Source organism: Mytilus californianus, unplaced genomic scaffold, assembly GCF_021869535.1.
Source record: "Mytilus californianus isolate M0D057914Y unplaced genomic scaffold, xbMytCali1.0.p SCAF_9, whole genome shotgun sequence".
NCBI classification, from domain to species: domain Eukaryota; kingdom Metazoa; phylum Mollusca; class Bivalvia; order Mytilida; family Mytilidae; genus Mytilus; species Mytilus californianus.
In genome coordinates, this window is record NW_026262745.1 from 79,624,089 (window position 1) to 79,637,283 (window position 13,195).

The following is a 13,195-nucleotide window of genomic DNA, read 5'->3' on the forward strand; positions in this document are numbered from 1 at the left end:
AGACAACCGTAAACCAGCTTAGAATTTGTAAACTACAAAACGTAATCGGTTATTGTTCGTTCCGTTTTGGTGTTTCATCCTGACTAATATGGTTTGTATTAGCTTAAGACCCTTCAAACATTAATGTGATAGATATATTAAAGACTGTTTTACAAAAGGATGGAACTGTTTTACTTTCAAAGTCATATTATAGTGATATCTGTTATGTACGGATTTCGACTCTCACCGGTTAATTTCTTCTTTTACACGTGCTTTTTAAACTTCCTGTTTAAACATACACAAGTTTCTAAATTGTTTTTTAAGTGAATTAAACTTATTTTAACAATCATGAAGCATTCTAGAATCATTTACAAGCAGTTTCAGCTTCTGTTTGATGATGGAAAACAGGTTTTTCCAAGAAAATACCGCAAACGACCGCACAGGATTTGAAATTACTGGAGTTTCATTAGACCTTTTCTAACAGTTACAAAAAGTTTTTTTACCTAAAATTTCGTGGGGAGAAGGGGGTGCGGACTATGTACCAGTGCGAACTATACAAGCCTTTCTACGGTATTTATAACAGTTTCAAAATGGTTTCAAAATAATAGACAAAACTTGCATTTTACCCCATTGTTCTATTTTTAGCTATGTCGGCCATCTTGGTTAGCAGACAGGGTCAATGGAGATATTCTTTAAACTAGATACCTCAATGATGATTTTGGTTGCGTTTGGTTAAATTTGGCCCTATAGTTTCAGAGGAGATGATTTTTGTAAAAGTTAACAGACAATGGAAAATCATCATTAAAGGGCAGTAACTCCAATAAGGAGTTGTTGGACAATTTCCTCCATTCTTTCTTAATTGAGATCTTGTCTTGCTGATCATTTTTGCTAATTTAAGTTTCTATCTATCTATTATAATTTTTATGATATAAGACAAAAACGCAAAAAAGTGGCAAACATCGTCATCATAGGGCAATAACTCTAATAAAAAGTTGACTGATGACTTTCTGATTATTTTTGCAATTTAAAGTTTCTCTTTATCTATATATTAGTTTTCAAAATAGTAGACAAAATTTTTTAGAAAATGATAAAATTTGTCATTTAAGGGAAATAACTCCTATAAGAAGTCGTCTGATAGTTTTGACGTATATGAACAACTGGTAGAGCTCAACATTCTAAACATTTTTGCTCTCGTCAGATTTTCTCTACTTATTATGGTTTCAAAATAATAGACAAAACTTGCATTTTACCCCTATGTTCTATTATTAGCCATGTCGGCCATCTTGGTAGGCAGGCGGGTCATTGGACACATTTTTTTAACTAGATACCCCAATGATGATTGTGGCCAAGTTCAGTTAGATTTGGCCCAGTAGTTTCGGAGGAGAAGATTTTTGTAAAAGTTAATGACGACGGACATCAAGTGATGAGAAAAGCTCACAAGGCCCTTCCGACCAGGTGAGATATAAATGGAAGGAGCAAAGTAAATGTAATACTGATGAAGTATTTAAAGCATGGTAACATACTCCCTATAAAAAGATTCCATCATCTTATGGACAGTTTCACACAGCTTCATAGTAACAGGTCTATATGATGTTGCAAAAAACTCTGGTAATCTGTCTAGAATCTGTTTCACACTACTCCAACATCCAAACTGTAGCAACTCTCCACATAATCCCAACTTCTGATTGGTTGAATGCTGAAACAATCAAATAAAATGAAGTCAACACTGGTTCTTTTCTGAAGAATTATAAATATCAAGTTTTTTTTCCCCTTCTTTTTGACTGCCAAATTTTTTCTTCAAATGCAAGTTGAAAAGAATTCAAAAGTTTTTGTTAACAGAAGATGTTCTTAATGTATTACTGTACACATTAATTTTGGGAAATTCTGTGTTTGAAATCATGGGTGTAACTTTTATTACAATTAACTTTTCTCTTTTATAAGTATAGAAGTGAGATTTGTACTTTCTAAGGAAAATGTGATAAAAATTTCATGAGGTAAACTAATATATCCCTCTTTCAAAGCTTGGGTATAATATAAAAATAAGGAGATGTGGTATGATTGCCAATGAGATAACTATCTGCCAAAGTTCAAATGAAGTGGATATAAGCAATTATAGGCAACTGTACGACCTTCAACAATGAGAAAAACCCATACCGTAAAGTCGGTTATAAAAGACCCCAACATGACAAATGTTAAACAATTCAATTGAGAATACTTACGGCCTAATTTATAACAAAACAATTTCACGAAAACCAAATATGACAGACCAACAACAACCACTGATCTACAGGCTCCTGACTTAGGACAAGCAAATAAAGAATGTGGTGGGGTTAAACATGTTTGTGAGCGCTCAACCCTCCCCTAACCTGGGACAGTGGTGTTACAGCACAACATAAGAACAAACAATAATAAACTATTAACACAGAGATATGTCTTGGCTTATTTCATTTAGATAGTAAAATGCAAACTTGGATGGAGAGTTGTCTCATTGGCACTCATACCACATCTTCTTATATCTAAATATTGAAATTAAAATAGCAATACTTTAACATACAAGTTATGCAAAATATTCAAAGTCAATGATACATGACTGAAGGAACAGGGCCAAATAATGTCCATGGAAATGAGGTGTGCCAATGTTAAAACAACTGTATACCAAATATCATTGACCAACCACTAGTGATACACCATAAACTGATCTAATCACAAACTAATACATGTAAACTAAGCAATAGTTTCAAAGTCAATAGACCATGACTGAAGGGGTGGGGCCAACTAATCTCCATGGAAATGAGATGTGCCAATAATACAACTGCATACAAAATATCATTGACCTGCCACTAGTGGTTCCCCATAAACTGACCTAATCAGAAACTATTACAATGCTGACGCCGCAGCAGGAAACAGCATACCTATATCTGATTTATTGACTCTGTCAAGGTGAGACAAAAATCAATTAAAAAGGGCTTATATAATGACAATTCAACCTTACCACATCTATAATAGCCTCTTCATCTGTCTTTTTATCTTCCGTTTTATCAGCTAATGATACAATGTTAAGCTTCCTGGCATGAGCTTTGGCGTTGTTTACATCTTTCTCATGAAATTCCCAAATCTTACTGTCTGCTGGTGAAAGCTTTAAAAAAATCAAAATGTTTATACTTATAACTTTTTTACTGGTTACAATGCATGATATCATCTTCCTTATCATCAATTTCTTTAATACAATCACCAGATACCTAATTATAATTAATTCATTACTGAAAAGTCAATGCACAAATAAATTTTTTTTTTAATGTACTATGGTATTTTATTGTTAACTTGGTATTCTTGTCATTGGTTTGTTTCTGACCTTTTTCTCTCTTATTCAAGGAATACAAAAAATAAAAGTATGTTAAATGCATGTGCATTACAAAATGTCTACTCTAGGTGCATTGTAGGTTTAAATTGAGAAACATGTATGAGAACTATAATGATTTTACAGACTCCATTCCACAGCAGTATTGTGAGTTATTACTAATTATATCCCATTTCAATGTTGTGAACTTAATGAGACAAAACATCATACATTTGAAAGATTTAAGGTTTTGGAAATCAGGAAGTGGAACATTAAATGAACAATAAAATTCTCTTCCAAGTAGCATAACTAGCCAAAGCTCGGTGATATATGTTATTGTTGTTTGAAACATGTAAAGAAAAGATGGAAAGAGGTAGCCCTGTATAGGTGTTTGGATGGGGATATAAGGTCATTTTAGAAACTAAGAGGTGCATTTAGCTCTTAATGGTGTTTTTACTAAAATCTGATGGTCAATGATTTTACCTTGATAAATGTTTGATGAATAGAAAGAAAAGTATTACTTACATGTGGATAAAGCAAGTCTAAATCAACCAATCCATTTTCTAATAAAACAGCTGCCATTTTATACAGAGACTGTGGAGTTTCTTCTGACTATAAAATAATAAAACAAAGGACTATGCAAAATGTTAATCAAACAATATCAATTGAGAAACCCTGCTTTCCCTTGTTGTCATGTAGACAGATCTTGAAGAAATTAAAATATGAATGAACAACTGAAAGAAATCAAATATTTATCATTTAATTAAAGCTGTTATCCTAATTCTAGTAATTTAAAGGTTTGGTTGGCTTGCTTGCTTTGTTTGTATAAATGTTTGCTCAAGCATTGTAATTAAGATTGACATCTGCAATCAATAGATAGGTGGGGCTTCAGCTCGTATACCTTATTGATACTTAAATGTTATTGGATGTTATGTATAATGTAAACAAGCTGAAGTCCCACCTATCTATTGATTGCAGATGTCAATTTTAATTACAATGCTTGAGCAAACATTTATACAAACAAAGCAAGCAAGCCAACCAAACCTTTAAATTGCTAGCATTAGGATAACAGCTTTAATGTAAAGTATATTTCAAAATTATCAAGTAAATCAAAGAAGAATTTTCCATGACAAAATAATTCATTCCTCTAGACAGCATTTACTTCCTGTGAAATATCATTAAAATTTACTTACAGCATAAAATTTAAATTTAAATCCCATGATATTACACAGTGTCTTAGGCTCACTGACATATTCTCTAAACATTGGGATGTAAAACTGATCATGTTCTGGTCGATTCTCAAATGACTCCAACAATATATCCAACACACGATTTGGGTCAAGGTCAAAACATCCTAAAATAAATATGTACAACATTTAGCTATTACCATATCTATTACATGTAGGTTGATCCCTGATAATTATATGCTCATATGAATTTCTATTACTTCTTTATTTAGATACGTACGGTTCAACTTTTAAAAATAAAATCGATAATATTTTACTCTTCAAACTATGGAGTAATTTTCTTGATTTCTTTATTCTGTGAACAGGAGTATATACATGTATTGTTATTCCATACTTCATCATTGATTGTTCTGGTTAATTTCATTCAATGTCTGACTATAATAATAGTATTCAGTCCTCAAAATGAATTCTTTAAAATTCCATTTGATCCAACAGAGGTTTCAGAATTCCCCCTAACTTCAGAATCTCATAGAATCCCTCTGATATTTAATGACTTACCTATCAATGATTTAAGATTTTCTATAACTTGTAAAGGTGTGATTTTTTCTGTTATTTCCTGGTTTAACTCTACTACCAGTTTGGCATACCCTTCATTTTCTTCTCGTAGCAAATTAAATTTCATCTGTTTGTAACTACAAATCAATTAATACTGTTAAGATGACACCAGTCAACCATAAAAAAACAGATCTCTTTAAAATAAAATTTAGAATACCATAGAATCACATCTATTAAATGACTTACCTATTTTAAAATGATGAAGATTTTGTATCAATTTCAATGATAAATTGTCAAAAAATTCTAACCAAATGGGTACCCCAGATAAAGCAATGGCAAAGTCCATGATTTGATAAGAGGAACCCCAAAAATAAATTGGATCAAAAACAAAATAGGAGCTGCACAATGTCATTATTACACATCAAGATTCTGAAATAAATTTTAATAAGGGTTTAGGAAGTGTTTCAGATACAATATGGATACCCAGATTAAGTAATGGCAAATTCCATAATTTGCTAAGAGAAATAACAAAATTAATTCAGATAGAAAACAAAATAGGTACACAGTGACATTATATGGTGAAGATTCTGAGTATTATAAAGTTTTAACTTATTAAAATTAGGGGTTTGGGAGAAGCATATACAAATGTGTACTGTCATGAATATAGTATGTGGATATGACTAAGTCCATGCCATGCCAAAGTAAACCCTTAACATCATTGCAATGTACCGAATTCAGGCTTGTATAGGCCGCAGTTTTATTCTTAAAAATTAAAGCTGCCAGGCAGGGGTGCGGATTATAAGAGTACGATAAGCAAGCAATAAGAGAAAAACTCGATATCCCGAGTTTTGTTTACGTTCCACCATGTTTGTTACTGAAATTGTAGAGTGCGCCCTCATCATTTTCAAAACCAAATATTTTATCTAATCCATATCAATGTGCAATTTTAATTCAAAATCCATTATACAGTGATTAATTTCAAAATTGAAAGCTTCATTAAAAATTTCTCGCGTTTCTTTTCACAGCATTGCATAACATAAACTGGAAACCACTTGTATTTAACGGAATAAAAAAAGTGTGCAAGTCAGCCAGGGGCCAGCTTATGCAAAACTAAACTACAAAACGTAATCAGTTATTCATCCAGTTTTGGTGATTCATACTGATGCATGTGTTTTGTTTTAGCTTAAGATCCTTCAAATATTAATCATACATGCAAGTGACATTCTGTGGTGAGTTTGACAACTTTCTGTCAAGTGGTTAAGGAGCAGCTGCTGAGAAAAAAGTGGGAAAGGTCAGCTTCAGGAAGCTAGGGAAGGTGTATGATTAAAAAAAGACAGATTCAATCCTTTTAAAATATAGAAATTCTAACAAATCTGAAAGTATCAAAAGATATAAATCCTTCAAGTGCTTACAGCTGTACTATTTAAGTAAGTTTGTGTTTGAGTACTTTGTGGATTAAGTTCAATAGTTTAATAGATGATCCATATATTCTGTATATAACACTTCAGAATTGTACTTACAATAATCTCGTTTTTGTTTTAACATATTTGGCTTGATATTGCTGTCTAGAGGAAATTAAGCCTACATTTTCCAATGTGTCAAAATCCAGCCGTTCTTTAAACACTGTTGGTGCTATTAATCCCTGAAATAAACAAGTCACATTTACACCCAAGTAGATGATTTGAGCGTTCTCAAAAAAAAAAAAAAAAAAAAAAAAAACAGCTTCGTTCAGGGTTTCCTTACTGGAATATATTGCATTCATTTGACATAAGGATTGCTGTATATTTTCTCTTGATTCTTTTGTTCTCCAATAGATAATAGATGATAAGTGTTCTATCAAATATATCATTACTTTCCACAGTAAATAATATATTTACACAATATTTGATTATTCCTGTCAATGTTACATTATATTTGATTATTCCTGTCAATGTTACATTATATTTGATGATTCCTGTCAATGTTACACAATATTTGATTATTCCTGTCAATGTTACATTATATTTGATTATTCCTGTCAATGTTACTTTATATTTGATTATTCCTGTCAATGTTACATTATATTTGATTATTCCTGTCAATGTTACTTTATATTTGATTATTCCTGTCAATGTTACATTATATTTGATTATTCCTGTCAATGTTACTTTATATTTGATGATTCCTGTCAATGTTACATTATATTTGATGATTCCTGTCAATGTTACATTATATTTGATGATTCCTGTCAATGTTACACAATATTTGATTATTCCTGTCAATGTTACTTTATATTTGATTATTCCTGTCAATGTTACTTTATATTTGATTATTCCTGTCAATGTTACATTATATTTGATTATTCCTGTCAATGTTACTTTATATTTGATTATTCCTGTCAATGTTACATTATATTTGATTATTCCTGTCAATGTTACTTTATATTTGATGATTCCTGTCAATGTTACATTATATTTGATGATTCCTGTCAATGTTACATTATATTTGATGATTCCTGTCAATGTTACATTATATTTGATATTCCTGTCAATGTTACATTATATTTGATGATTCCTGTCAATGTTACTTTATATTTGATTATTCCTGTCAATGTTACATTATATTTGATCATTCCTGTCAATGTTACACAATATTTGATTGTTCCTGTCAATGTTACATTATATTCTTTTTAATTCATTAAGTCTTTTCTTTGTTGTTTATTGCACTTTTGCTGTCACAATATACTAAGCCTACAGCTTTAACTTAAAATCCCTTGAATTAATTCATCAAATAGTTTTCAAAAGTCTTGTAAATAAAGGCAACAGTAGTATACCGCTGTTTGAAACTCATAAATCGATAGAGATAAAAACAAATCCGGGTTACAAACTAAAACTGAGGGAAAAAAAAGTTTTGCAGTTTGTAAAACAACCAACATTTTTTCTGTTGATTTATTGGGACCAGATAAAAAAATTTCACTATCCACCTCATTATATAAAATAACAACACTAACTGTTCTCTTTATAAAATATTGTATCTCCACTTATTAACACATTTTCTTCTCATCCCATGATTATAACTTATCTTCTCGGAACCACATTAAATTGCAGCAACTACATTTCATGTAAATTAATATGCTTAATCAAACATTTAAATGTCATGTCACTCTGATAATTTTTTTACAACTTGGCCTTTTCCATGTTTTTTTTAACTTGCTTTTGAGTAATCTAATCATTGGAGATCTTACAATAGTTTTCTGATTATAAATGATCTTGTCCATGTTATCTCTGATAATGAGGCAGAGCATTTACAGTGGATTACACTGTATGTACCTTTTTAAACTAGCTTCAAACCTGTTGTAATTCTTGAAATATTTCTTACCTCTACAGCTGATACCAAAGAAATAAATCTGTCTCTTTCTTGTTTATCCTCAGAACATGTTGTCTCTATATCTGTAATAACAGTATATAAATAAAACAAGTACATCTGTATTCAGTGACCAGTCTCCTAATAATCAACATTGAAGGGTAGCTGTCTAAATGATATATACCACATATTTTGTATTAACTTGTATTGAAAGAAATAGATAAAACTTAACCTTTATACAAGGACAGCCTAGTTAAAGCATGCATTTGCGTCCCAAGTTAGGAGCCTGTAGTTCCGTGGTTGTTGATGGTTCATGTCTGTCATATTTGTTTTTTCAGAAATTATTTTGTTATAAATTAAGCCGTTAATTTTTTTTTCAATTGAATTGTTTCACATTTTTCATGTAGGGGCCTATTATAGCCGAGTCGACTATATGGTGTGGGTTTTTCTCATTGTTAAAGGTCATACTTGTTGCCTATAGTTGCTTACATCCATGCATTTGCAATCATACCACATCTCCTTATTTTCATACATATTAACTTTAACTTTAATCATAGAATCATGATATTAAGATGTCATCCTGTTGTCAGACATTATTTTCTGTTTTATTTTTTTTTTATGTTTAAATTTTCGAGCTCTGAATAACACTGTTGTCTTTTTGGTGTTTCTATCATCTCTGTAGTTGCTTTTCTATAGTTTAATAGTATCTTACCAAATATAGAAAAGACATCAACAAGTAATAATGGAACCTCTTTCTTGTAATCCTGAAATCATAAAGAAATAGAATGAGAATGTCCATTATTTAAAGTATTATTCCACTATATGTTAATTTTGATAGGTAATAAAAATATTTAATTGGTGCAGATGATTGAATAAAAAAAACATCCAATTCCCTCTGAGCATCGTCTTTACCTCTTGTGACATAACACAGTTTACAAATCGTTTCAGTACTTTTAATAAAGAGAAACCAATGTTAATACCATGTCTAAGCTTATTTCAGTCTTATAATCAAAACAGAAAAAAAAAATGTCATGTAATAAATAATTCATGATTGATATACTACTTATGGCATGTTATTATAAAAAAAATTTGTAAGAGGTTTCGTGGAACCCTGTGTCTTGCCTGCGATTGTTGCTGTCAGTGTAAAAGTGTAATGGTGACTTAAAAAGTGAGTCTATTTATCAGTAAAATACAGAATTTAAAAAAAAAATTCAAACTTTTTCTTTAGATGCTATTTCTTGGTCTTGAAGATTAGCTTATGTCCAAGTTTCATAACAATCCATGAAGGTTTACAAATTTATTTAAGTGAAAAAAATATATTTTCAAAGGAATGCCTCAGACAGTATCCCAAATCATTAAAAAGCTTCTGCCTAATCATAAAACTCTTATGAAGGTTTGACAAACTTTAACCCCAGACTGTATCTACTTGTTAACTGTAAAAAAAACTATTATTGGTCATAAACAAGCCTCTGTCCAAATTTCATAAATTTCCATTAAGGTTTGACAAATCTATTGATGACTAAAAAACTTTAACCTCAGACTAAATCTGAATGTTATCTGTAAAAAAAAACTAAGTCCACTTATTAGTAAAATATGAAAAACGAAAATAAATATTTTCCATATTTTGCTCTGGATACTGTCTTTTGGTCCTAAAATAGCTTCTGTCCAAATTTCATAAAGTTCCAGTTAGGTTTGACAAATTTATTGATGTCTAAAAAAACTTTAACCACAGGCTGAACCTAAATGTTGCCAATGCCGACGCGGAAATCTAGGATCGCTTTGTCATGCTCTTGGGAAATAAATTCGCAGGCTCAACAAAAATGGGATATGAGAAATTGCATGTACCTTATTCACAGTGACTTACTCATAGTTTGCGAAATCTGTCAAAAACTGTGTCCTGACCTTCAAAATTCCATCAAGTTTTTTGTTTTGTGCTGGTCTTATTGTCTGACTGTTTTTTACCGGACATAAAAATTCTTTTCTATTGTTTATTGCAACAGTTGATAATTGGTCAAATCTCGAGACACTGGTTTACAGTTTCGGCCTTTAATATTGACATGGGAAATAATGATTTTTGAAACCAGTTGATTTTTGAAACCAGTTGAAGTAATTAACAATGTCATGGCTAAATAGGTTTTCCGAGGGGCACAGCTTAAAATTTCAGGAAAGCAACCGCAATTGACTGAAGTGAAGACGCAAAAATGAAAATCAAGTTGTATCCAATGAAGAAAAATGGAAATTTAAAATAACGGACCACCAAATTTTTTGAAAGAACCAGCAAAAGTTTGCACCCTGTCAGTCCCTGGTCTAACAAAAAAGTTTCTCATTTTCTGCTTCTTATATCCTGTGTATTTTTCCAAACCTGATATGACGGTGGATTACTCACACATAGATCTGTTATAACTGATACTGCTTGTTCTTGTTTGACATGGCCTTTGGATACAACTGAACACAAGTCATAGAAAGCTTGCTTAAGTGACTTTGGTCCTGGAGTCCATAATTTGTTGTCATTTACAAATGATTTACATTGTTTCAAGCTATAAAAAGAAAAATTAATTAGTGCATTACAAAAATATATTTAGAGTCAGAAGCTGGAGGCTAAAACATTACTGTATTGTACGGTAATGATTTTCAATAGTATACTACATGTATTTTGTCCTGCTCCTAAATCATACCAACTGATCTCAGTGATATTAGTTGCCTCAAATTACATCCGAAATTAGGCTTTTTCCCCTAGAGAAAATTCCCAATTACTAAAAAAAAATGGCTTAAAATTCCTCTCAATAAGTTTTACATTTTTCCCAAAAGTGATGGCATTGGTATTAATGAATGTAAATTTTGTATTCATGTTATTATTTTGATATTATGAAAGCGCTTTTGATATCCAGGTTTCTGATCAGAATCATCACAGTGTTTGTAACACATGTGGTTTTCAATAATGTATTAAGCTAGTCTCGATCATCCAGCCGCTTTATTTTTCAAAGTATAGTTTCTGGATGATTAATGAAATCGAAATGGTAATTTATGACAGTCGGAATAATATCGGCGTTTTACCTAGTTTAAATGGTTAATATCCAAGACAAATAACCAAGAAGTTGGTTATTGATTAGGATTAGTCGAAATAATTATGACGTCGTTTCAAGCTATTTTTAATTTTTTGGTGTGACGCTATACAAGTCATGGAAAACACCCAGACAGCATGGCTTCCATTGCCGCGTAGAAAAATAACAGCACAGCCAATATTGGTAAGATGTTATAACAATACAAACTGTAACATAAATTTCAATGCAGCATCCGTGCTATGCAATCGAGTTAATAATTACAATTAAATAGCAAATTTTGTTTTGACTGGGACCACTCGAACAGTCGTATGCTATAGATAAATTCTGGGATTGTAAAGTAGTATCTTTCACTCCATATATATTTGATGAAAAGGGGCTATGACGTCGAAATATGACTTTCACCCAAGACAAGATTGTTGCATCTATTTATTAGAGATTTGCATCTTGATATGTGTAAAAAAAAAGGGGGGGTGAGGAGAGATTCAATGTACCTATAATAATCCATTCAAAGGAAGGAACGCAATCCAAAACCACAAGTAGAAGAAAAACAGAAAAAGTGAATCTATAAGATGCCATTTTGTACATACATCCAATGTTCTAGGGGAAGCAGGCACATTTAACATTGGGACAGGTCCGATATATAGCCTTTTATCATCTGTTAATCATAAGAATTGAATGTTTATTTTCTTGTAATTTCATAGGGTTGTAAATGCATTGATGTTGCGCACATTATTAGTATGAAGTGCTTCCACACTGTATATAAAAAAGAGGCGGAAAATACCAAACGGACAAAATGTTCTTTACTCGATTTTTTTTAAACATATATGCATGTAGCTTAATCTAGAATTAGATTAGAAAAGGGACACATTGTCATTAAAAGTAATTTCTTTTTACTCCTATTCCACTATCTAAAATTTTAAATATAGTGTTAGTTAACAAAGTCTAGACCGGTCAACTTAAAATAGCAAAATACATTTTTTGTACTTTTAAAAGGCATTTTTTTCACACACAAAAAAACAGTTCATATATAATAAAAAAGTGTTGTCAGGAAAGATACCAAGAGGCAATCTAAACCTGTTTATTTAATGTTAAACAAAACCATGGCATGAAGAAAAACACTGAAAAGGCAATTTTCCGCAAAACAATACACAGTAAAACTAAAGATTGGGCAAAAATGAAAGGAGGTGTCAATGAGGCAGCAACCGGTGAACCCAATGACATAAATAACCAAAAGTAGACATCAAGAGGTCATCATGTAGTTTAAAACAAAAGGTGAAAATAAAAGTGCCAAAATGTCTACATGCAGGTATTGGATAGAGAAAAGAAACAGGGAATGTGTCAAAGAGACAACAACCCGACCAAAGAGCAGGAAACAGCCCAATACCACCAATGGGTCTTCAACCCAGAGGCGGGCTTCAATTGGCCCCTGAACAATAATGTAAACAATGTATTTCTATGATGTTATTTTTTTCAAATAATATTTTTTTTTTTCATATATGCTGGTGACCAAATATTGATATGATTTTAATAATTTTTTTTTTGAAGAGACAAACCAATGATGATTTCTGGACACAGCTGATATGAAAAATGTCAAGAATTAAAAAATAATAATGTTCAGGATATTCCTTATATCATCCTTCAATATTTTTATAAGAATAAGATTCAAAGAAAAAATTACAAAATACTGAATTATCAATCAGTATAAATAAATCACAGTACCAAGAATGTTGGGT

At 31.2% G+C, this 13,195-nt stretch overlaps 1 protein-coding gene across 3 annotated transcripts in view; it reads right to left on the reverse strand.

Annotated features, from left to right (window-relative positions):
- Positions 1 to 13,195, reverse strand: part of LOC127715725 (THO complex subunit 2-like) — an 87,582-nt gene that overhangs the window by 69,683 nt on the left and 4,704 nt on the right. For all 3 annotated transcript variants that reach the window (XM_052221888.1, XM_052221889.1, XM_052221887.1), the window contains exons 2-10: positions 10,787 to 10,937; positions 9,113 to 9,164; positions 8,416 to 8,486; positions 6,579 to 6,700; positions 5,062 to 5,195; positions 4,510 to 4,670; positions 3,842 to 3,928; positions 2,972 to 3,115; positions 1,503 to 1,675 (exon numbers count right to left, since the gene is read on the reverse strand). In XM_052221888.1, the coding sequence (XP_052077848.1) occupies positions 1,503 to 1,675; positions 2,972 to 3,115; positions 3,842 to 3,928; positions 4,510 to 4,670; positions 5,062 to 5,195; positions 6,579 to 6,700; positions 8,416 to 8,486; positions 9,113 to 9,164; positions 10,787 to 10,937 (1,095 nt within the window). The remainder of the gene's footprint in view (positions 1 to 1,502; positions 1,676 to 2,971; positions 3,116 to 3,841; positions 3,929 to 4,509; positions 4,671 to 5,061; positions 5,196 to 6,578; positions 6,701 to 8,415; positions 8,487 to 9,112; positions 9,165 to 10,786; positions 10,938 to 13,195) is intronic.